General features: G+C 36.5%; 4 protein-coding genes and 1 long non-coding RNA gene across 6 annotated transcripts; 2 read left to right on the forward strand and 3 right to left on the reverse strand.

The window, feature by feature from the left end:
• Positions 1–760: 760 nt before the first annotated feature.
• LOC104818908 lies at positions 761–1,180 on the reverse strand. The gene is made up of 2 exons (XR_772728.1): positions 1,072–1,180; positions 761–1,008 (listed from the first exon to the last, which is right to left on the reverse strand). It is a non-coding gene; the product is annotated as an uncharacterized LOC104818908 (long non-coding RNA).
• On the forward strand, positions 1,003–3,158 carry LOC104818907 (probable pectinesterase/pectinesterase inhibitor 58). Of its 2 annotated transcripts, XM_010548706.2 has the most exons (4): positions 1,003–1,751; positions 1,843–2,214; positions 2,318–2,446; positions 2,486–3,157. In XM_010548706.2, the coding sequence occupies exons 1-4, from the start codon at positions 1,100–1,102 to the stop codon at positions 3,043–3,045; spliced, it is 1,713 nt and encodes a 570-aa protein (XP_010547008.1). In that variant the 5' UTR covers positions 1,003–1,099; the 3' UTR covers positions 3,046–3,157. The 2 variants fall into 2 exon arrangements, with proteins under 2 accessions (XP_010547008.1, XP_010547007.1); XM_010548705.2 differs by having other exon boundaries at positions 2,318–3,158.
• A 3,068-nt stretch (positions 3,159–6,226) lies between these two features.
• Positions 6,227–7,209, forward strand: LOC104818909. The gene is made up of 2 exons (XM_010548708.1): positions 6,227–6,383; positions 6,548–7,209. The coding sequence occupies exons 1-2, from the start codon at positions 6,297–6,299 to the stop codon at positions 7,067–7,069; spliced, it is 609 nt and encodes a 202-aa protein (XP_010547010.1). The 5' UTR covers positions 6,227–6,296; the 3' UTR covers positions 7,070–7,209.
• A 115-nt stretch (positions 7,210–7,324) lies between these two features.
• LOC104818910 (glyoxysomal fatty acid beta-oxidation multifunctional protein MFP-a) lies at positions 7,325–12,035 on the reverse strand. The gene is made up of 18 exons (XM_010548709.1): positions 11,873–12,035; positions 11,395–11,466; positions 11,249–11,314; positions 11,104–11,160; positions 10,936–11,003; positions 10,740–10,821; positions 10,506–10,561; positions 10,119–10,421; positions 9,934–10,020; positions 9,616–9,790; positions 9,413–9,534; positions 9,149–9,312; positions 8,790–9,044; positions 8,572–8,693; positions 8,372–8,493; positions 8,125–8,273; positions 7,900–8,038; positions 7,325–7,690 (listed from the first exon to the last, which is right to left on the reverse strand). The coding sequence occupies exons 1-18, from the start codon at positions 11,973–11,975 to the stop codon at positions 7,655–7,657; spliced, it is 2,178 nt and encodes a 725-aa protein (XP_010547011.1). The 5' UTR covers positions 11,976–12,035; the 3' UTR covers positions 7,325–7,654.
• A 2,990-nt stretch (positions 12,036–15,025) lies between these two features.
• On the reverse strand, positions 15,026–15,844 carry LOC104818911. Its single transcript, XM_010548710.1, has 2 exons — positions 15,519–15,844; positions 15,026–15,353 (listed from the first exon to the last, which is right to left on the reverse strand). The coding sequence occupies exons 1-2, from the start codon at positions 15,761–15,763 to the stop codon at positions 15,179–15,181; spliced, it is 420 nt and encodes a 139-aa protein (XP_010547012.1). The 5' UTR covers positions 15,764–15,844; the 3' UTR covers positions 15,026–15,178.
• Positions 15,845–22,292: the final 6,448 nt, after the last annotated feature.

Genomic DNA, 22,292 nt, shown 5'->3' on the forward strand with positions numbered 1-22,292 from the left:
TCTCTCTCTCTCTCTCTCTCTCTCTCTCTCTCTCTCTCTCTCTCTCTCTCTCTCTCTCTCTCTCTCTCTCTCTCTTGTGCTTAATCTTGTAAGAGAGATGATTCGTGGGTCAAAAAAAATTGTCTTTTAGTTTTGGGAGGAAACATCTTGTGATTCATTTTCTAACCAAAGAAGCAAGGATTTTCTCATTCAATTCAACCACAAGGATGATAAGTTAAATGTCTTGCCAATTATTTTTAGATATGAATTAATGGTCCAATACAAAGTAACTTGGCACCAACCAAACTTGTAAATTCAGAGTCCATTACATTATTCCAGACACCAAAAAGAAAAATAATAGGGTTTATATCACTCGGATGACATACGATTTCTTGAATTCATTGAACACAATTATCCGTCTTTGATTTGTTCACGGTGAGAATGAACCCTAGAAACGAAAGTTAAGTTGACTTGGCCAAGAATGATAGGCTCAACTGGTAAGTGGATATGTGCAAAAAATGCTCCATCCATGTTCGAACCTCATCCTTGACAAATTACATATTATCAAAAAAAAAAAGTTAAGTTGACTTGTTGTACAAGAAAACTCGGGAGAGTTTCGAATTTTTTCCAAAAGTCAAAAGTCAAAACCTTCTCAGCGAGTCAGAGGTTTTCTTAGATGGTCTCTTCTGCTTACACGCCAAAGTCAGACAAGGTGGGACCAAATGTCAAGAAACAAAAGTTCAGACACAGAAGTCTTGTTGAAGAAACAAGAGCCTAAAGATGGGAAGAATCTATAGTCAGTTAGATCCGTTCAAACACTTGTAATAAGAAAAACCCAAAAATAGCGTTGACACCATTCCTTATATAAACGCCATTCCGATCCCTTTGCTTAAACCAATACACTCACTTGAACCAAAACCACACAAAAAAAAAATACAAATTACCAAAATCCTTAAAAAAAATAAAAAAAGATCAAGGATCAGAGCAAGAAGGGCTCTTAGCCAAAGTTGCAGCTCCTCAGGTTTTTACCTGGAAAAACACACAAAAAGGGTGAAAATACGAACAAACGCAGACAAAAAGACGAATACGTACCTCATATTCGAATAAACCCGCACAAGAAATGGGTTTGGGCGACGATAAGAAGAAGAAATGCATGATAGCGGGTGGAATCTCGGCCCTGCTCGTTGTCATGGTGGTCTCGGTGGCAGTGGCCACGTCCAAGAACACCAGCGGTCCCATCAAACACGGTGACTCGCAGATCAAAACAACAACCAAGGCGGTCCAAGCCGTTTGTGAACCGACTGACTACAAAGAGACCTGTGTCCACAGCTTAATGGCTGCATCCCCCAACTCCACCCAACCGCTGGACCTCATCAGGCTTGGCTTTAACCTGACCATCAATTCTATCCACCAAGGCATCAAGAAAGCCGCCCACGAGCTCAAAGCGAGAGCTGAGAAAGACCCAGAGACGAAAGGGGCTCTCGACCTTTGCCAGGAGCTGATGATTGATGCCATCGATGACCTTAAAAAGTGCTTCGACAAATTCGATGGGTTCAACCTCAATGAGGCAGAGGAGTTTGTTGAGGATCTCAGGGTCTGGCTTAGTGGCTCCATCGCATTCCAGCAAACCTGCATGGACACCTTCGAAGAAATCAAGTCGGATCTCGCACAGGAAATGGCCAAGATCTTTAAAACATCCAAAGAGCTCACAAGCAATGGCCTCGCCATGGTTTCTGGCCTCTCTATGCTTCTCCCACAGTTCAACATCACAGGTAGTTCATCTGTCCCAATGCCCGAAAGACATTCATAGCATCCTTTCCAACCCAATCTGAGTTAATCGTAACGTGAGTTTGGACATGACAGGAGTCAGAGGTGACCTCGGAAGCTATGCAAGAAAACTCCTTTCGACAGAGGACGGTTTCCCGACATGGATGAGACCGGAAGCGAGGAAGCTCATGGCGGCTAAAGGGACAAAGGTGAAGCCCAACGCGGTGGTTGCCTTGGACGGAAGCGGCCAGTTCAAGAGCATAAACGCTGCCTTAAAGACAGTGCCTATGAAAAACAAGTTTCCCTTTGTCATCTACATCAAACAAGGTATCTACAAAGAGAAAGTCGATGTGACCAAGACCATGAGCTATGTCACCTTCATCGGCGACGGACCCACCAAGACCCGTATCACCGGAAACCTCAACTTCGGCATGGGAAAGGTCAAGACCTACCAAACCGCCACCGTCGGTAAGATCCCCTAAAACCCAAAATTAGGGTTTCACAAATCGCCTTCCGAAATTAGGGTTCGTAACATACATACCTGATTGAGGCATTGAATCATATGCGGCAGCTGTCAATGGCGAGCACTTCACGGCGAAGGACATCGGGTTCGAGAACACGGCCGGACCGAAGGGTCACCAGGCGGTGGCGCTGAGAGTCTCCGCCGATTACGCCGTCTTCCACAACTGCCAGATCGATGGTTACGTCGACAGTTTCTACGCCAACTGCCAGATCGATGGTTACCAAGACACGCTCTACGCACACTCCCACCGACAATTCTACCGCGACTGCACCATCTCCGGCACAATCGATTACATCTTCGGGGACGCGAAATCGTTCTTCCAGAACTGCAACATGGTCGTCCGGAAACCGATGGGAGGCCAATCGTGCATGGTCACGGCTCAGGGACGAACCGACAAGCGCGAGACGACAGGGATCGTGCTCCATAACTGCAGAATCACGGGAGACCCAGCGTACATCCCAGTGAAGAAGACGAACAAAGCTTACCTGGGTCGTCCATGGAAGCAGTTCTCGAGAACGATCATCATGAGGACAACGATCGAAGACATCATCGACCCAAAAGGCTGGCTCGAATGGAACGGAAACTTCGCGCTCGACACATTGGAGTACGCAGAGTTCGAGAACAAAGGACCCGGATCGAATCAAGCTACACGGGTCAAATGGCCAGGGATCAAGAAATTCACTCCCAGACAGGCCGGAGAGTTCACCGCCGGGAAATTCTTACAAGGCGGTACGTGGATTCCACAGACACAGGTCCCTTACCTCGGCAACATGTAGAAGCATGAGAAGAGTTCCTGACGGAAATTTTCCATTTTATTTTCTCCCTTAATTTTTGGGTTTTAAATTCAGTTGTTTTAAAAAAAAATCGAAGAAAAAGAAATTAATGTTTTGAATGTCACGAGGGTAATGACAAAATTTTCATCCTTTATATTGTTTATTTATTTATCGTGGTTACCATATTTGAAATTTTGAAGAATGCAACATGTATACAACATATATATATGTATATGTGTATGGATATCATATACATGTATGGACAAGTATAAGTATATATGCACTTGTTAAATATCTTACTAAAACATTACGGACCATATTAAAAGCCCATGAGCCTAATATAAGATATCGTTGTGGGCCCATGGATTGATTCGATGGGCTTTCAATTTAATATGTGAGAAACATAATATATTTGTCAAATTAGAAACCGAAACATAAAAATCGAGTTTTACCGGTTCATTAAAAAAAACATCGGCTTTGTACCGGTCTAAGTGGGTTTCATTAGAAACTAAATTAGGTGGCATGACCGGTTGAACCGGTTCACGCGGTCCGCCGGCTGGTTCGGATTGGCGTGACTTTTGATGATTATGTTTTAATGCTCAAACTCACTTCAAATTCATCACAATCTCGAATATATTTATGAACCCTAACCATCCCGAAATTATAATTGTAATTTTACGTTTTGTTATTAATATATATATGCCACAAGGGGCGGTCCAAGAGGCTAATGTTGGGCTGCTAAAGGCCCACAGGCCACAACTACTAAAAACCACCAAGATTTTGCGTAATCTGAAATTTTTATATAATTTGTAGTACGATCCATAAAAAGTACATTTTATTGATATAATTAGCAACTTAGATTTTTAATAATTTCGATAAAAAAAACTATGCGGGTAATCTGAAATTTAACACAATTTCTAACACAGAAAAAGCCTATATATAAATATAAATGTAAGTTAACAAAAAAATATATAATTAGTAATATGTGTTCATTTAATATAGAGATGCATGCGCTTTTAAGGATTCACGTGCTCTCATGCACATGTCTCGTCCTTCGAGATTCAGTCGGGCCAATTGAAAAAATACCCTTAAATGTCGATTTCACTTACAACACATACCTCGCTAAAAAAAAGTGTTTTTGTTATTCATAAAGCATCCGCGAAAATGATAAATTCTATCTTATGCCAATGTGTTACATAAAGTGTACTAGAACATTATGGTTTCGTTTGGGAGATCATGCATTGTTAAACAAAATAAGGTGTTAAATCTAGATAGTTCTGATTATCATATTAACATGTTCATGGTTCAAAATTGATAAATTCGCCAAATCCGAGAGTTTGACAGGTTTGACGGATTTATAGAATAAACATGATTAGATTTAGTACATATGATTTACAATATCATTAATGTAACATGATTAAAAAAAGATGTTCTGGTAAAGTTTTAGATCTGATTAGATACAACTTAATAAGAAAGAGTTCTTAAGAAATAAGATACTACTAAATAAAAAAAAGGTTAACGAAAAAGAATTTCAGTGTGACCACTAATTTATATACAGTGCCTCTGCATATTTGATGTTGTATATGCCGCATTTATTTTGCATTCATTTTCTGCAAAAATAAATTTAGCACTCATTATCAGACTCGTCAAACTCGTAGTAGTGCGACTTGTTTGACGAGTTTGAACACTTTTGCTTCGTTTCTAATTTGACTTGTTTGACGGGTTTGACTAATATCTAGCATGACCACTAATCTATGTTTTAGTACATCCGACTGTCGACAATATCACCTGCCTCGATTCCTATACGTATTTTGTGAAAATATTGTTTCTCACCAATCCGAAAACCCTATTTCGATATTTCGGTGACAATTTGTCACTGAAATCCTCATTTTTCTAATGTTTATTTCAAACCTTAATCTTTAACGAAAACTTAACAGAAAACCCAAAACCGAATCTCAAAACTGAATCTCAATCTGTACCCGAAACCCTAAAAAATCAGATTTTCGATGAGTTCAAAAACTATCCCAAAAGGTCTTCGCAAATACAAGCCGAAGAGGGGGTCGAAGATGATGAAGACGAAGTCCATTCTTGTTCACTTTACTTGCAAACACGAAATCGCAGAAAAAAAATGCACAGAAAAATCGTATAGAAAAATCGCTAAGTTGAAGAGAAAATGAAAAAGAAACGATATTATAAAGAAATGAAACTGTCTATCGAAAATGGCTGAAAATAAACTGTTTGGTTTTTCAAAAATTTTTATTTTAGTAACTTTCAACTTTTGGTATTTCTTGTTCAGATGTTGACACGTGTATTTTTTAAAAGAGGTAACGATGTCTTTTCATTCTTTTTCAATTTTTTTTTAAAATTTCTAGATTTTGAAGGGTATGTGTTGTAAGTCAAATCCACATTTAAAGGTATTTGTGTAATATTCCCGATTCAGTCCCACGCATTTTTGTTTTTTTTTTTTAATTTCCTTTTTGCTAAACTTTTCGGTTATTTTCACTGTTTCATGTCGTTCTTTTTTTAAATCTAAAATTGACTTTTTCCATAAAAAATTAATGATTAATTTATATAACTATTATCTTTTTATTTTTCAGTTGAGTTTTTTTTTATAATTTTCGATTATAATTTTATTCTTTAGCATTTTCATAATTGTTTGGGATGTCTTTTCTTGTAATTGTATACTTGTATAATTATAACACTATATTCCTCTATAAAAAAAACAAACTTGTGCATTATTTTTATTATATATATGAATTGTGTATAATTTCGTTATAAAAAAAATTGTGTATAATTTCGAAATATTCGGAAGGGGTAAGAGAGGAGCGAAAACGGACAAGAGGGTGAGGGCATTGAATAAGCGCTCCATCTTTTCTGTGGGCACTTCTCCCAACGGCCATTCTCTCTTCGAGTCCCAAGCCCTAAATTCCCATTTCTGCCATTAAAGCACGCATTCAAAAGCTCCGCAGCAGAGAATAGGGGTTTTAACCCTAATAACCCACTTGGGTCGCAGCAATTTCAGGGTACACCACCCAGAAAAAAAAAAAATTTTGCGACCTTATTACGACTAATATATAACTAATATATAACTAAAATAAGAGTAGTTTGTTAGTCGTAATAGGTTGTATATTAGTTATATATTAGTCGTAATAAGGTCGCAAAATTTTTTTTTTTTTTCAGTGGTGTACACTGAAATTGCTGCGACCCAAGTGGGTTATTTGAGTAATATTCCCCAGAGAATATCCAGAGGAAGAATGTCGAACAGGACCCCAGTTTTCCCCATGCCTGCATCGCAGCATTTCAGTGATTACGGATTCGATCCTCAGATCGACTATTTCCAGGTTCTTTCTTCGCTTCACTTGGTCTCCGTCGTCTGAGTTTTTTTAGGTTTTATGAAGTTTTCTGGAATGGGTTTTGTTTGATTTCGGAGTAAAGAACAACTAAAAAGCTGCTAATTTCGGATTTCCTATGTTTTTTTTTCCTGGTATGGGAATGGAAATTGAAGGTTCTGGAAGAAGGCAGGAATCACAAAAGAGAAACATCTGCGAGATCCTCCATTGATGCTCTTCACTTCAAACTCCAGAAACCCATTTCGAAAGACGACCCGACCCGATCCGTTCTCCACATGAAGAAGAAGAAGAAGAAACAGTGGAGGTGGAAGAACGCTCTCCTCTTCCTCAAGTGGCGGAGATGGCCATCTACCGCCTCCTCCTCCGTCGGACGCCGCCGCCACCACCACGCCGCCGCTGTATCCATGGCCAGGGAAATGGAGCTCGACCTCGGCGACGTTCACCGGGCGAGGGCGTTTCGGGCCTCCGGTTCCTTGTCGGGTCCGGTTTACGCGGCGGAGATCTGGTCCGGTTCGAGTACGCCGTACCGGTCGACGGAGAGGAGGCCATCGTCGGGGCCCCTGGCCGGAATCCTGACGCCGGCGAGGATCCCCTATCAGAGTCTACGGGAGCTTAATATGGGAGAGCAACACAGGATCTCTACCTCCTCCGCCAAGCCCATTTACTTGGTCACATAAAAAGTTCAAATATTAAATCATTATTATTAAATTATCAATTAGGAAAGCTACATAAATTCATGGCTTTTATATATACACTCCTCTTTTTCGGGGGCATATTCATTCATGATTATTCAGCCAAAAAGCTTATGTTCTCTACATCTCTTGCTTGCATTGTCTTTGGAATTTATTTAAAAAAAACAAAAACAAAAGATAATCATTGAATAAATCAGTCAAATATCCGTATCCCTATTTATTGTTAATTAAATTTTGATATTCATGTAAAGTCTTCGATCGTTGTTCCCACTAAAAAACTTCAATGAAACATCATAGTTCTAAAAAAATGATCATCAAATCAACAACGACCATATCTACCGCAACAAAAAGAGCTTAAACGACTCACGACTCAAGGGAGACACAAGATAATACATAACCACAACATATAAAATCACAAAATAATTTTATTGTTTCTGAAAATCGCTACTTCTCCACCGGATTTTTTTTGCCGGCGACGTTATTGAGACACCGGAGACCAAAGATCCAAACTTTCCGGTGACCAGCGCAGTAAAGGAAGAAATGACGGCATGGGTTTTGATCCAAAAGACCTCACAAGCGAGATTTGGATTGTTCCACAGGAGCGCTCTGTGACAAAACATGAAGAACAGATGGGATTTCAATAAGATGATGATGAATCCGAACACTAACTAAGCATACTAAGAAGAGCAATGTTCCATCTAATCTCGAGACAAAAGTTGACAGAAAGTAAGCGTCTTTCTATCCAGGAAATCTGCATGACGAAAGCCATGATCTTGAGGCCGCATGAAAGAAAGAAAGAAGAGAATGAGACTGACCAATGGAGCTCCTTTAGAAGCCCTTTCAGCAAGGAAAGAACAAGGCTTGAAGAAATCACCATAAGCCTTGTACCACTCGTTTAGCCTCGAGTAGACGTATTTGGATCCGAGGGAATCAGCCCAGAACATGATTCCTCCTCTGTTTCACAACGTTAGCCAAACCCACAAATTGAGCAAAAAATGGTTTTGACATGGGTTTTGTGAAAATCGAAGTTCGGTGCTGACCTGAAAGGGGGAACACCCATGCCCATCACAGAGGCAATGTCAAGATCGGCTGCTTTCACTGCAATACCTTCCGCAAAGACTCTACATGCCTCATTCACCACGGGGAAGAATATCATTTCAATGATATCCCTGTCTGACATCTTCTCAAACTGCAAAACCAAATAAATTGGAAGCTATAAATGAGAGAGGGACAATGGTGGCTTTATCATTCTTCTCATCTTAAGGACTGGGAGAAAGAGGAGCCGACCTTAGGGTCGATCTTTACTCCGGACATGCTCCTTGCCTTCTCAATGTATTTCTTTATTTCGGGATCGGGTTTAGCCTTGCGCTTATCATCATACAGATAGAACCCTTCACGTGTTGCTTCACCTGAAATCCATAGGAGGTACATAAGGTTTAGAAGAATGTGACATCAATGAGACTAAGCCAGTGCAGCTTCTGACATACCAGCTCTCTTGTCCTCTTGCATGAGAGGTATGACCATTGATTTGTATGTTCTTTCGGGGAAGTTCTCGATGAATTGTGTGGCAGTTGCAACAGCTACTCCGAATCCAACGAGGTCAGCCAGTCTGGCCAGTCGTATAAAACATCAAGCATTTAGAGTACAGACAATCAATTCAAGGTGCATGAGAAGAGCTGCTTTTTCTTCTAAAATGTCGATATACCTGAAGGGTCCCATTGGCATTCCACTCTTGGTGATTGTTTTGTCAATTACATATGGATCTGCTCCATGCTCGACAAGAAACATAGCTGCTTGTGTGTAAGGGAAGAACATCCTGTTCACTGCAAAACCCGTGCAGTTTCCAACCACAACCGGCGTCTTCTTTATCTTCTTAGCCACATCTAGAAGATCGACAATTACTTGGGCCGAGGTATGATTGGTTCGGACAATTTCAAGTAGCGGCATGACATGTGCTGGACTGTACAGTAAAAAAGAAAAAAAAACATGATTTGTCTCAAGAGATGGAGCAAATTTTGGGTAAACTCACATCATAAAAACCTGGCCAAGAGGATGTATTATCACCTGAAAAAGTGTGCTCCGATCATTCTATCCGGAGACTTGGTCTTCTCCCCGATTTTGTTCAAGTCAATAGTTGACGTATTACTCGCAAGAATACAATGTGGAGGGCAATACTTCTCTAGATCAGCAAAGATCTGTTGTTTCAGTGATAAGTTCTCAATAACAGCCTGCTCAAGCAACAAAAAGAGCAAGGGTGCAAAATTATTTCTTTAGTTTCTAGATAACAGGATGAAGCGATAATTCCTGCTTGGTTATGTTCTTTATTACCTCTATCACCATGTCGACATCCCTGAAGCTTTCGTAATCAAGAACACCCTTCAGGAGGGACATGGTTTTTTCAAACTTTTCCTGAGACATTTTCCCTTTCTTGACACGACTCTGCAGATTTGCTGATCAAACACCGAAACTATTCAGCTCACTGTTCTTGCACTTGGCCGGTAACTAAAGTACATTAAAGAAAACAACCCTACCTCTGACTCTGCCTATTCCAACCTCCAAGAACTTCTCGTTTACCTCCTTAAGAATCACTTGATAGTTACTGAGGATAAACACAGTGGCTATTCCAGATCCCATTAATCCTCCTCCAATTATCGCAACCTTATTGATCCGCCTTGGCACCAATCCCCGGTCAGTAACTCCAGGAACCTGTCCATAAGTAAGATTGAAAAGGGTAACGTCGAGGGAAAGATATTAATACATGACATGAGTTTCTTGTAAAATAATCTGATATTCAACTGTACTCGATTCCAAATCTGATATACACGACAGGAAGAAGAACGCTCACAAACCTTTGAAGTTCCTCGTTGAGAAAAGAATATATGAATTAAGCTTTTGGTGGTATCCAAGTTTACAACCTTTTGGGAGACTTCTGCCTCCTGGAAGTAAAAATCATGGAGTTTCATGTTAAACTTTCCAAGAAGAGAAAGGTGAGAGAGAAAAATCAACAAGCAAACACGACAGCCAAAAAATATACCTTCTCTAGACCAGCCCTTGGACCAGAGACAATACCCGTTTCAACAGCATCGAGGCACATTGAAGGATGTCTTAGATTGGGGGCTTGCTTCCGTGCCTGTCCCCTGACAAACCTCAATATCTCCCTTGCTTCTCCAAGAGGAGGTAATTTATCGGTCTTGTAAATACTAGAAACCCATGGTTTTCTCCTCTCCACTATGTCGAGTGCCCAGTGGCGAGCAGTGTTTAGTAACTCGGCGCGTGAAACCACAGCATCAACAAGCCCCAATGAATGGCCTTCTTCGGATTTAACTGGCTTAGATGTCTTTTTGTGTTGACATACAAAATGTGGTTACATCATAATACTAAGACAGAACCAAGCTAACATAGGAATCAGCTCTTTACATACCAAAATCATTTCAAGGGCTTTTGTGAGGCCAACAAGACGTGGGAGACGCTGTGTCCCTGCAGAAGTATAGAAGAATGTAATTAGGACAGCCAGCCGCTTGATTCGTTTCACAATGCCTCTAAACAGAATTCACAGATCATTTCCCCTCTCCTGATAGCCCATTATGCATCTAGATACTTCGATTCCGAATACTATCCAAGGACAACGATATAGACAAAGTTAAAAAGTCAATACCTCCAAAGCCAGGAATGACACCAAGCTGCAGTTCAGGCAAGCCCAATTGTGCGGCAGGAGCCGATATCCTTGCATGGCAAGCCTGGAAAAAAAAATCATTTTACTATCTTATTACTATCATCCCCCTAAATAGCTCATTGAGCTCCTTCCAAGCAAAAAAAAAGACTAAAAACTCAAACTATATAGCGACATATACCATTGCAAGTTCTAACCCTCCTCCTAAGGCAAGCCCTTCGATGGCAGCAACCGATGGTTTCCTTGCAGCTGAAATGCAAAGAGATTCCATCAGTCCCTCAGCAAACACAACAACACTTCAGCAAAAGCATTATACAAGATCGCTTATGACGGCACACAGGACAAATACCTTCGATCAAGTCAGTTATGATGTCGATTGATATGTATCCGGCCTTCGGCTCTTGCCCTGGCAAAAGCAAAATCACCGGTTACAAAAACATTTTAACGAGAATACGTAACTCCGATACAAGTAACACGGATATAAGGAGACATACTGTTCCCCTTTTGAATTTCACCGAAACCCGATATATCAAATCCACCGGAAAACTTCCCATTTGCACCTGTCGTAAGAAACACAAAGCCATTACAGTAACCTGTCTAAACACCATGTAGAAAGAAAGAGACATGTCCTCGAACATACCCGTAACTACAATAGCTTTCACATCATTCCTCCTCAAGGCTTCCTCGTAATTACTCTTCAAGCTGTATAGAACTGGACAGAGACAGACCAAAACAACACACAAGTTTTCCGCTCTGTTAGAAATGTACAGTCTCGCACATTCGAATCTATACACAGAGGAACACATATTTTCCACGAGAAACCATAACGTACATCAAGTATATGTATAGAGATTTCAGCAGATTTTACTATCAGGAAACCAAAGGAAGGACGTCAAATTACCAGTCCCAACTCTCACATTAGTTAGACCAAAACATTCCGTCGCGTTCATCGGTCATAAATAAAAACTCTTAAGGAGAAACCGGAAATCAAACACATGCAAAGAGACCCAGATAAGCAAACGGAAAAAAAATCAGACACCCAAGTGATCACATCACCGAATTATCCAGATGAACGCCATTCACGCACAAGAAAATGGGGGAAACAGGATGAATTATACCATCGAAGGATAGAGAATTGACGGGAGGGTTGATGAGGTTGATCACGGCAACGCCATCGGCACCAACCTCCATCACCGTCTTTCCCTTAGTTCTCGAATCCATCGACTTGTTAGCTTCGTTTTCTCTCTTGGGGTGAAATAAAAAGCACGAGGATTTGGACGAAGAAGGAAGGCAAGCTTCTTCCCTGGTAATGGTATATAACCGCTTTGACTGTAAGTATTAGCCGCTGACGTGTCGCGCGCCGTTAGTGGGCCATGCAAAAATGAGGAAGGCCCAAAAAATGGAAATTATATCAAGTCCCATAACCTTCCAATAAAATTCGGTGTATTATTTATTTATTTACCGGATATATTAAGTAGTCAGTCAAAAGAGGAATTCGTATGGAAATTATCATTTTCCACGTGAATATACTTATTTATTCCCTTATTGATTTAAATTGTTTCCCTAATTTTCATGTATGTGGTGAGAACTCGCAATTAAGGTTAGGCACATTAAATACGTGACGCCACAGAATATCCGGTTGAACACATTAAATGTATGCATTATTTATAAATTTGAACAATACTAATCCGAAGCATTTGTTATCTAATTATGGGATATTAGATAAAAAAAATGATAAATGGTAATCTCTCAAATTAAAATCAAAGTTTTTTTTTATTTTCAAGAAAAAAAACTGAGATTACGACGCTACAAATCAAGAGAAAACTTGTATTTTTAAATAGTGAGAAAAATTGAAATTAAATGTTGAAATTCGTGATGAATCATACTAAATTTAATTAAGAATTTTTATTTGGAACTAGTTATAAATTTAAATTAAATAAAAATATAAATCAAAGATTAAATGATGCATAATTAATATTCACCATATTTGTGGATACATGGCATTAATTATTTTTTTTTTAGCTTTAATTGTTCGTTCAAAATAGCAACACGTTATGGGCTTGTTTTCTCGCGTTTCCCTAGGCTCTAAGCCCAGCGAAAACGTCATGGGCCCATAATCTATCATTCGCCTACATACGCTTACATCTAACAGTACATATTTATCCAATCATAACGGTATGTTTTAAGAACCTGTAAACGTGTCATCATCTGAATGGAGAATATTCACCTAAGTCCAAATACCGAGTTGTACCATAATTTTATCTCACGGCCCCAGGTGGCACACTCCACTATGCAACCGCTCTGAATAATCCCATAGATAAGGACATGATATTTGTTTGCTTTATTTTCCATTTATTCGATAAGATAAGAGGATATTAATATTATATATATATATATATATTATTTATATTTCGTCACGTATTAAATTCTCTCACTATAATAAAATCATATATATGTAAAAAAAGGATTTAGATATCGGAGTAGAAAAGAGTAAAAAAGAATTAACGTTTCACGATTAACATTTTTATTGGATACCTAATCTTATCGTAGTTATAATAATGGGGATTGTCGAACAATACGATGTCGTATCTTTTTATGTTATTGTTCACTTGTTTCGGGTTGTCATAGGCCCACGGCCCAATTATATAAGGGCCCAAACAATTTCTCGCGCGCAAAAAAACACTAAATAATTCTTGGAAGAACCAACAGTTTACACTTTACAGACGAGAATCCCGCCGCAAAGAGCAACGGCCACCGCCATGACCGTTGCCTCCGCCGCCGCCGCTTCCATAGCCGGAGAAACGACAACGGAAAACGTTTTCTCACCGACAACGATGTCAGTTCCACTGTTTCCGGATCTTTAGGCAAATCTCAGTGGGCTTTTCTTCCACGATTTCAGCGTATCGATTTCTTCTGGCTCACGGTATCGTCTTTGATTTAGGGTTTCAGATAATGACTTCGTCTCTCAGACGTTTGTGAAGAAGTTTTCATTTTTTTTTTCCTTTTGAAATTGGATTTGAAAAAAAAAACGAAAGACGTACGTGGTGTCTGTCATGCAATAAAAATGCCAGTATCTATAACAAAAATAAATAAATAAATAAATAAAAATGCCAGTGTAGCTCAATAGCCTGCAGAAGAGATGCATACATACATCCTGCGTTTGGGGTTGCCCATTAATTCTAAGAGTATGGTCAGTCCAACTAAAGAAAGAGGTTCTTTAATCGTTGCATTGAATAAATTGTCCAATAAATTAATGATTAATAAAAATAAAGTTACTTAGAAAGTGAGATACAGGTAAGGACCTAACTGTCCTTTTTCAGTGGATATCTTATGAAGTTCTTATCATATGATTTAACCAAAAAAAAAAAGTTCTTATCATATGAAAAATATTACAATATATATATATATATATATATATATTCAATAGGAAAAAAACAATATAACATGAAGGAATTAATTATGAAACTGTTGTTTTGAATATTTATATATACGAGGTTGTGGTTAGAGAATTCTCACATTCAACTAATTAATTTTACTTCCGTCCTACGATAAGATATTTACTGCGCAAACAGATTTATAAATTTTTTTATCATAAAATACATTTTGGATGGCATCTGAATTTTTGCGATTGTGAAGTTTTTCAACTAGATAGAAAAAAATATATTTTATTAGATAAGATCATTCCACCATATTATAGATATGATGTTTCCTATGTTGAAAAAAAAAAGATAATGTGAATCATGTGATTACGTAAAAATCCTATAAAGTATGATAATGTCGGTCCACATGGACGCACATAACGCTAGATATTCCGAGCTCAATTCGCATGAAACGGAGAGAATATTTTAAATTATATAATAAATAAATAAGCACACTATTTTTCATGTATGCCCTTTTACTTGTCGCATTGTATGATAAAAGTGCACACTCCGTTTTTGCTTGTCCCATGAAAGCGATAACTCTCATGATTCATTTGCCTCTCGAATAGTTCGTAAGTTCCACAACTCACATATTAAATAGTTATATATATATATATATGTGTGTGTGTGTGTGTGTCACAATTTGGATTAACATATTAAATAATCATTTGAAATATTTGTACTGCTAATAAAAAAATACCAATATAGTGAATATTTAATTGTAATGTTAAAAAAAACTTTTCATTGATTATCCGTCCAAAAGCAAAACCTCCGTCGGAATATATAATTAAATATTTCGGGAACGTACTATTCATAAACCTAGGGGATCCGATAGATATGCCAGCTTCGAAATGTCCAAAACACCCTTTTGGCTTTACATGTTAAAAGCAAAACGACAAAAAATAAGCCCAAGGGTAAGAAGGTCAAATCAGATTTAAAGTGAGAAAAAATTAGTTCGCGATGCTGTCCTTCTCAGTACGCGAAACCGCCTGCTCGGTTTCTTGGTCAACGCCGGCGCCGGGAATAACCGCCGGACGCCGGAAAATAACTGGAAGACGACGACGAATCAGACGGCGTCGTTTTGATGGCGATCAGGGGACAGTTCTTTCCTCTTAAACTCTCCTCGTCGTCCATTAAAATCTGCCTCGACCTGCACTCCTCGGTGCAAAACGTACCTCCTCTGCCGAATCACAGAGAACAAATTCCGAAACAACACAAACCCATCATCAGAAACCAGTAAACAAAATCTGGGTTCAGCATAAAAATCGTGACTCGTAAAGATCTGGAGATCTAAAGTCATGGAAAAGCAGAGTATCTCCGGTGGTCTGTTTCTGTATATGCTTACTTATACATGTAGATATCTTTCCCGGAGAGAAGTTTCTTTTTGCAGAGAGAGCAGTATTCGAGAAACCCAGGATCTTGATCTTGGTTTGAACTCCCATGGCGGAACCCTTCGACGGAAGAGGAGGAGGCCGCAGGGATAATGACGGCGGTTTTATTGAGGACTTGCGGTGGTTTAGGGCTGATGACTCCGCCGGAATCTCTCGTCAGACTCTTGTTCGTCTCCAAAACAACGCTTAGGCCAACCATTTTCTTATCTCGTTATCTTTCAGCACTCCTCTATTTGTTTTTCCCTGGTTATGCTTTCTCGGATTCTGGCGTTAATGGAAAAAAAAGAAGAATGAGAGAAGCATTTGCTTCGTGAGAAGAGAAATAAATAATTATAAAAAAACAGGGGAGGTGTGGGGCCCATTAGAGTACAAGGCGAGGACGATTGATTTGATTTCTTTTGCTCAATATCTGCCACGTGTAGCACTCTTTAATCCCTTTTTCCCTTTGCTTTTTTTTCGTAAATTATTCAATTTGTAATTTTATTTGTTGTTGCATGTGATCTTGTTTTATGTAAAAATACAATTATAATTTCGCATATGCATATATCCCATGAATTCTCAAAACATAAACGTAAAAACAGATACATTATGCAATATATCTTTATAATTATCAGTTGATAATATATAATTAAGCTAGTCAGAAAATGCAACCAAGGAAACTTGGCAACGGGAGGAGAATCGTTAGTTTTATAAGAAATTGAAATTATGTATCGGAGGAATATGAATTTGACCCTTTTACCCACACATACGATTTTGGTGTATTAATTCGAATATTTAGCTACATTCATTACAAGGCGTGCAACATTTTGGTGCGTGGGTAGGGTGGATTCAATTCCCACTCGCGGTTACATATTTTATCTCCATTAAACAAAATTATATCTTTATTCACATATATACATATATCATAATTAGTAATTACATTATACTGGTGACGGGTCTTACCTCTTAACTTAGAATGAATTATAAAAAGATGGTCCGGACGTTCGTATGTATATATAGAGTTAAGTTACCCATATGTTTGTGCATGAGGAGTTTTATCAAAAACAAATAAATATAATTTACTTTAACAAAAAACAAATAAATATAATATAGAATTATGTGTGCTGATATATGATGTATGTAGGGAATTTTAGAAATTGCTATAATGGATAAACTTTTTAAAATATTTGTTGGTTGAAAGGTTAATCGAGAGAGGAGAATCTTGCATTTTTTATTCATTATCTTGTAATATTTGTTTTTGGATAATTATCATGTTATAGGTTATGGATAAGGGGGAAAAACAATAATTTGTATACTAATTGTCTATTTGTTTCTTTTTAGAGGGAATTGAGAATATCTGATTTACTTTAGTAAGTAATATTAATTTATTATCTTATTTATTGTTTGTTATTAAAATTTGATTTTACTTTCTTTTAAATATAATATAAATATGTTCTAATTTACTTTAAAAAAATAGGTTTCTGTAATTGTCGTGACGAATAAATAATTATCATTATAACATGATAAGTATATTACGGAAAACATAATTGTTTTAGCAATTTTTTACACTTAACAGTTTAGCAATCTTAATTATATCCTAATTATTATTTGCCTATTGAAAAGAATCTCACCATATCCTCGATTACCTACACGTTTTGTTAAAAAAAAATAAATAAGCAATTTGAACCCTCAAAAATACTAAATTTATCTTTTGACCGTTTAAAAAGTCAGAAAATAAAAAAGGGACTGAATTGCCTGATGTACGGAAAAAATCTTGAGGGAGTTTTAAAGTTTTTACCAAAACGAGAACCATATGTCCTTGTTTTATAGCGAGTACAAACCGTAGCTTACTCGAGCGCTTGATAACCAAGCAAACAAATAAAGAACTAAAGAAGCACCAGACGACGAGTAAATAGTATTTTAACCATACAGATATCAACACGTGTCGTCATAGTACGGGTCGCTCTACCAATTTTTTTTTACTTGATATATAAGATATTTTTTTTTTGTGTTAAGCTAGATAATAAATAAGCTAATTTACTGGTTGGTAATTAGGAGTGGGCAAAATATTCAAAAAATCTGAACCGATCCGTTATTCGATTCGTATCCGAACCAAAAATTCGGATATCCGGAGTTTACGGATCGGATACGGATATTTATTTAGATATTTGTCGGATACGGATCGGATACGGATATTAAAATTGAATTATCCGACATATCCGATCTGATTCGTATTCTGTAATAATATTATTAAATATAAGAATAATTTCATATGGAGATTTAAAATGCTTAATATTTACACGTTTTTTAGGGTGATTCAAGAAAATTTTTATATATATTGAGGTTTATAATTTTAATCTTTTGAATATTAAGATTTATTATGTTTAATGTTTCTAATTTTAAATTTTGAATATATTTGTATGTGATAAATTATAATTGTATTTGTATTTGAGTTGATTTGGAATGTTTAAATCATGAATTTTAAATTTGTGAATATCATTTATCTTAAATAGATTATATATTTTATTTACATTTGAATTTGTTATTTAATTTAAATTTAAAATTTTATAATATTTTAGGTCGTATACGGATATCCGCAAATATCCGTGATTTTTACGAATATCCGAAATTGCGAATATCCGAAAATTACGGATCAGATACGGATAACAAAATCGAATATTTGTGCGGATCGGATACGGATACGGATATCTCAAAAATTCCGGATATCCAATCCGTACCCACTCCTATTGGTAACAAATCCCGCCATTTCTTTCTTTTTTTTGTTCAAGTTAACTTAAATTAATTTTTGTTGTTTGGTTGGCGATTTTATCAAATATTCGTACTGATTAACTCTTAATGTAGAGTGCAAAAGAACTAATTTAATTTACGTATTTATAACTTACACTTTTTACTATACTTACGGCATTGTTAGACCGATTTCGTGCCACTGGTTGGCTAATTGGGGTTAAAAATCAAATAGACAAAGTTCTGGGGCTGTTTTAGAAAGAATACTAAATACGGTAGTAAAAGTTAAACCCGCTAAACGACAAAAATAGAAAGGTAAAGAAAATAAAATAAAAAAGACAAATGTGCCCTCTTAGAGAAAGTGACTTCTGCGTACGGGTAGCTAGTTTCCAAAGAGTAAAACAATTCTTGTCGTTTGACCCTCAGACACGTTTGAAATCATTGTACTATAAACGTCGTGCAGTTCTGTGTTCTAATCAAGGAACGGCACGTTGTGTATCGATTCGGTTTGAAAGACCGAGTCGCTAGGGTCTCAAATAATTTTGTGAAAATTGAATTTTCAATCTGTCTCTGATAATGTTATTTTGTGATATTCTTTAGATGAATAACATATTTTATTGACCCGGTTTTGATTCCAAATGACAAAAGGTTGTATGACTGTTAGCTTAACCGATAAATTGTCAACCATAACCGAATTAAATCTACGGTTTGCTAGGTTTTGGTTACCGGTTTGGTGAAGGCAGCGTGGCACTAAATGGGCTGTCTTCCCCCCCCTTAAGGCCCATAAAAGTAAAGCCCAACAGCCCAATGGGTTTGAACAAAATTCACGTTTCATTTCAATCACATGACATGCAACATTATCTTCATACACCTGCGATATGAATTTCTAAATTACAAGTTTACTTTCTAGTTTATAAATAACTACGAAACAGTAACGAATCAAAATATCTAAATTATAATAATACTTCAAAAGACGGAAATAAATAGAAACACTTTATAAACTTTATATATATATGTATATACCGCAAGGTTATTACAAAGTAACAAAATTCATCTTTTAGAACGTTCACGGTAACATTAAACTTAAGACATTGAAATAGTTATATATTACGCACGAAAACAGAATCTTTTCGCCTTATTTTGTTTCCTATAATCCATGATTATATATATATGAGGGTATAGTGAAAATATTTTAGGTCCATTTTATAAAAAAAAAAATATTTTAGGTCCATGTCTAGTCATTTTCCATGTGAACATGTGCCGTGTTTTTAACAAATAGGACACATACTTCCTTAAACTTTGCGTCGATGCCTAGCTTCGGATAGTAAAGATGCCTCTATGATCCAAGGACAAATTATAATGCCTCTTGTGGATATACATATCACACGCGCATATATATATATATATACATACACTTGTGTGTGTGTGTGTGTGTGTGTGAGGAGACAAACATGCACGTGTATGCACGAGGTTGGGTAAGGATTAGATTGAAGATAGAAGACAATAGTTTTTAAGTCGAAACAGTTGATGAAAGGAACGATCTATAATTATGTAAGGAGGGTTGCATTTGTGTTTAGAGATGTGTATCTTTGACATATATGAGGGTATATACACACACACACACACACCTATAATTCTCTAATTTCCTCTCTCCAACATGTGAAAGTTTCTCATTCAACTAGAGGCTTTTTTCCTATTTCTCTTTCCTCTTTCGGAGGGGTGGGGTTTTGTGATTAATTTAGGTACAAGTAAAGGTCGGTAGTGAAAAAAGAAAAAGGTTAATTATGAAGAGCATGATTATTTTTGTCGATGATTAGACTAACAATCATTATATATGACTCTAATCACACAAATGAGGGGGAAAAAAAGGAAATTGTATGTAATATAATTTTGTCACATATATATATTCTTTGGGGGGATAGCATTCACATAAGAGAGATATATAATGACATATTAACTAATATAATATTACTAACATTATAAGCGAGATTAGGACCCAGCTGAAGTCGCTCCATCACCTAATTTCTTTTATGGCTTTTGCTTTTTTTTTAAAAAAAAAAATCAACCAAATTAATCTCTTAGGGAATTTCCCTCGTTTCCACAAAGTTTTTCTTCGACTCTATTCGGACCCAATTTATCCCCCCAAAAAAAGGCGAATCATATTATATATTTTTATTATAATTTCTGTTCAAAAGTGAAATCGATTAGGCTTTTTTTTTAACGAGGCTATAGTGGGCCTAGTGTCAAAAAGTAATAAGTGAATATTGAAATTGAACCGTCAATAACATCTTTTACCCCCTTTTTTCGTCTTTATTGGATACTGCCATTGAAATTTTGGTCCGTGGGGAGGGGGCAACGACTAAGCATTCCCTATTTACTATTGATTTTTCCTCTTCGAATATTATAAACATTTACAAAACTAAAGATTATATCAAATACGATATATATACTAGATTGAGTAATCAAGTTTATAATCTGAAACAGAAACTGAAATAATTATGAAATCTATCACGATAGCAAACGACTTGGTAATTATCAAAAAAAAAAAAAATCGTTACTCGATGGTCTTTATTTAATAATTAAACGTAGAATTACAAATGCATAAAAAGGGTAAATATAAAAAAATGAGGGTACACAGTCTCAAAGAAAATGGCCAAGACATTTCATGGAAATTGGCTGTTTCAGTTATTGCATCATCATTCAGCACATTGGTTTGAAACCCTAGTCAACAACAACAATTTTTTTTTTTATAAAAAAAAAAATCCAAGCAAGATTTTGTCAATGAGTAGACAAAAAAAAAACTGTCTCATTGTGAGAACATGTACGAAGTCCGAATCTTCAGAAACTTAGACTTTGTCAAGACGGTCCATAAATTACTGCTTGATTATATATGTTAATTGGATCTCCAACCAATTTGGTCAAATTTTTGGATTGCCGTATAAAAACATGTTTATGATATATATATATATATATCAATATATGTGTGTGTGTTGAGAGCTATATCTAGCTACAGTCAGAATGTCAAAGCATGTACGGTCCCGATTTAAAAAAAAACATATGATTACACATAGATTCGCCAAATCCATCTTTTGATTTCTTTTTATTTGGCCCAAATCCAACTCTTTTGATAATAAAGTGGGTTAATTATTAATAGTTTATCACTGATTTGAAAAGCTGTTTAATATAACTTTGTCGAATAACTTTTAACCAGAAAAAAAAAAACTTAATCAAATAACAGAATCTTAATATGTGAGAATGAAATGTTAAATGGTTAATAACGTGTAGGATATTAAATGGTTAATTAATGATCTAGAATGTTATATATATATATATATGTATATGTATATGTATATGTATATGTATATGTATATGTGTGTTGCTTGGTTAATTTTACGTTGCTTTTGTTTCACTATAAGCAAGTGGGGCAATGGATGCAACAAAAGCACGGACTAATGAATATAACACTTAATGTCGGATAAAGGCGAGGTAGTGATATTCTAATTCATCTAACCAAATGGAAGAATTTAATCGAAATGATCATTTTTCAAAGTGAAAGTTTTTACGTGCCCCACTTTTATCAAAACTGTAACGGGGGAAATAAATCATGGAAAATTAGATTAACTAAAATATCAATCAATCGAACAATTTTTTAAAAAATATACATGGATTTTTTTTAAAAAAAACTATAAAGCCTAATTATTGTATACATGGTCGAACGGAAATCCCACATCAGAAACTTTTTAATTGCTTACAATATTCACACACACATACTTTATATTTTACACCAGATATAAATTGAATTCATTATGTTCATTTTGAGACGAATAAAAACGTAAATAATTAATAAGATATACTGGCTTTAATTTGAATATTTGGTTATTGTAATTTATTTGAATTGCGAAAAGGTTTGATCGATGTTTATCCTTTGAATTGACCGTGTGTGAAGGGATCCGTGCAAGTATATTAAAGTGAACGTATCAATGAATTTAGCCAATAAAATCTAA

Source organism: Tarenaya hassleriana, unplaced genomic scaffold (genome assembly GCF_000463585.1).
Source record: "Tarenaya hassleriana unplaced genomic scaffold, ASM46358v1 Cleome3, whole genome shotgun sequence".
Classification (NCBI taxonomy): Eukaryota; Viridiplantae; Streptophyta; class Magnoliopsida; order Brassicales; family Cleomaceae; genus Tarenaya; species Tarenaya hassleriana.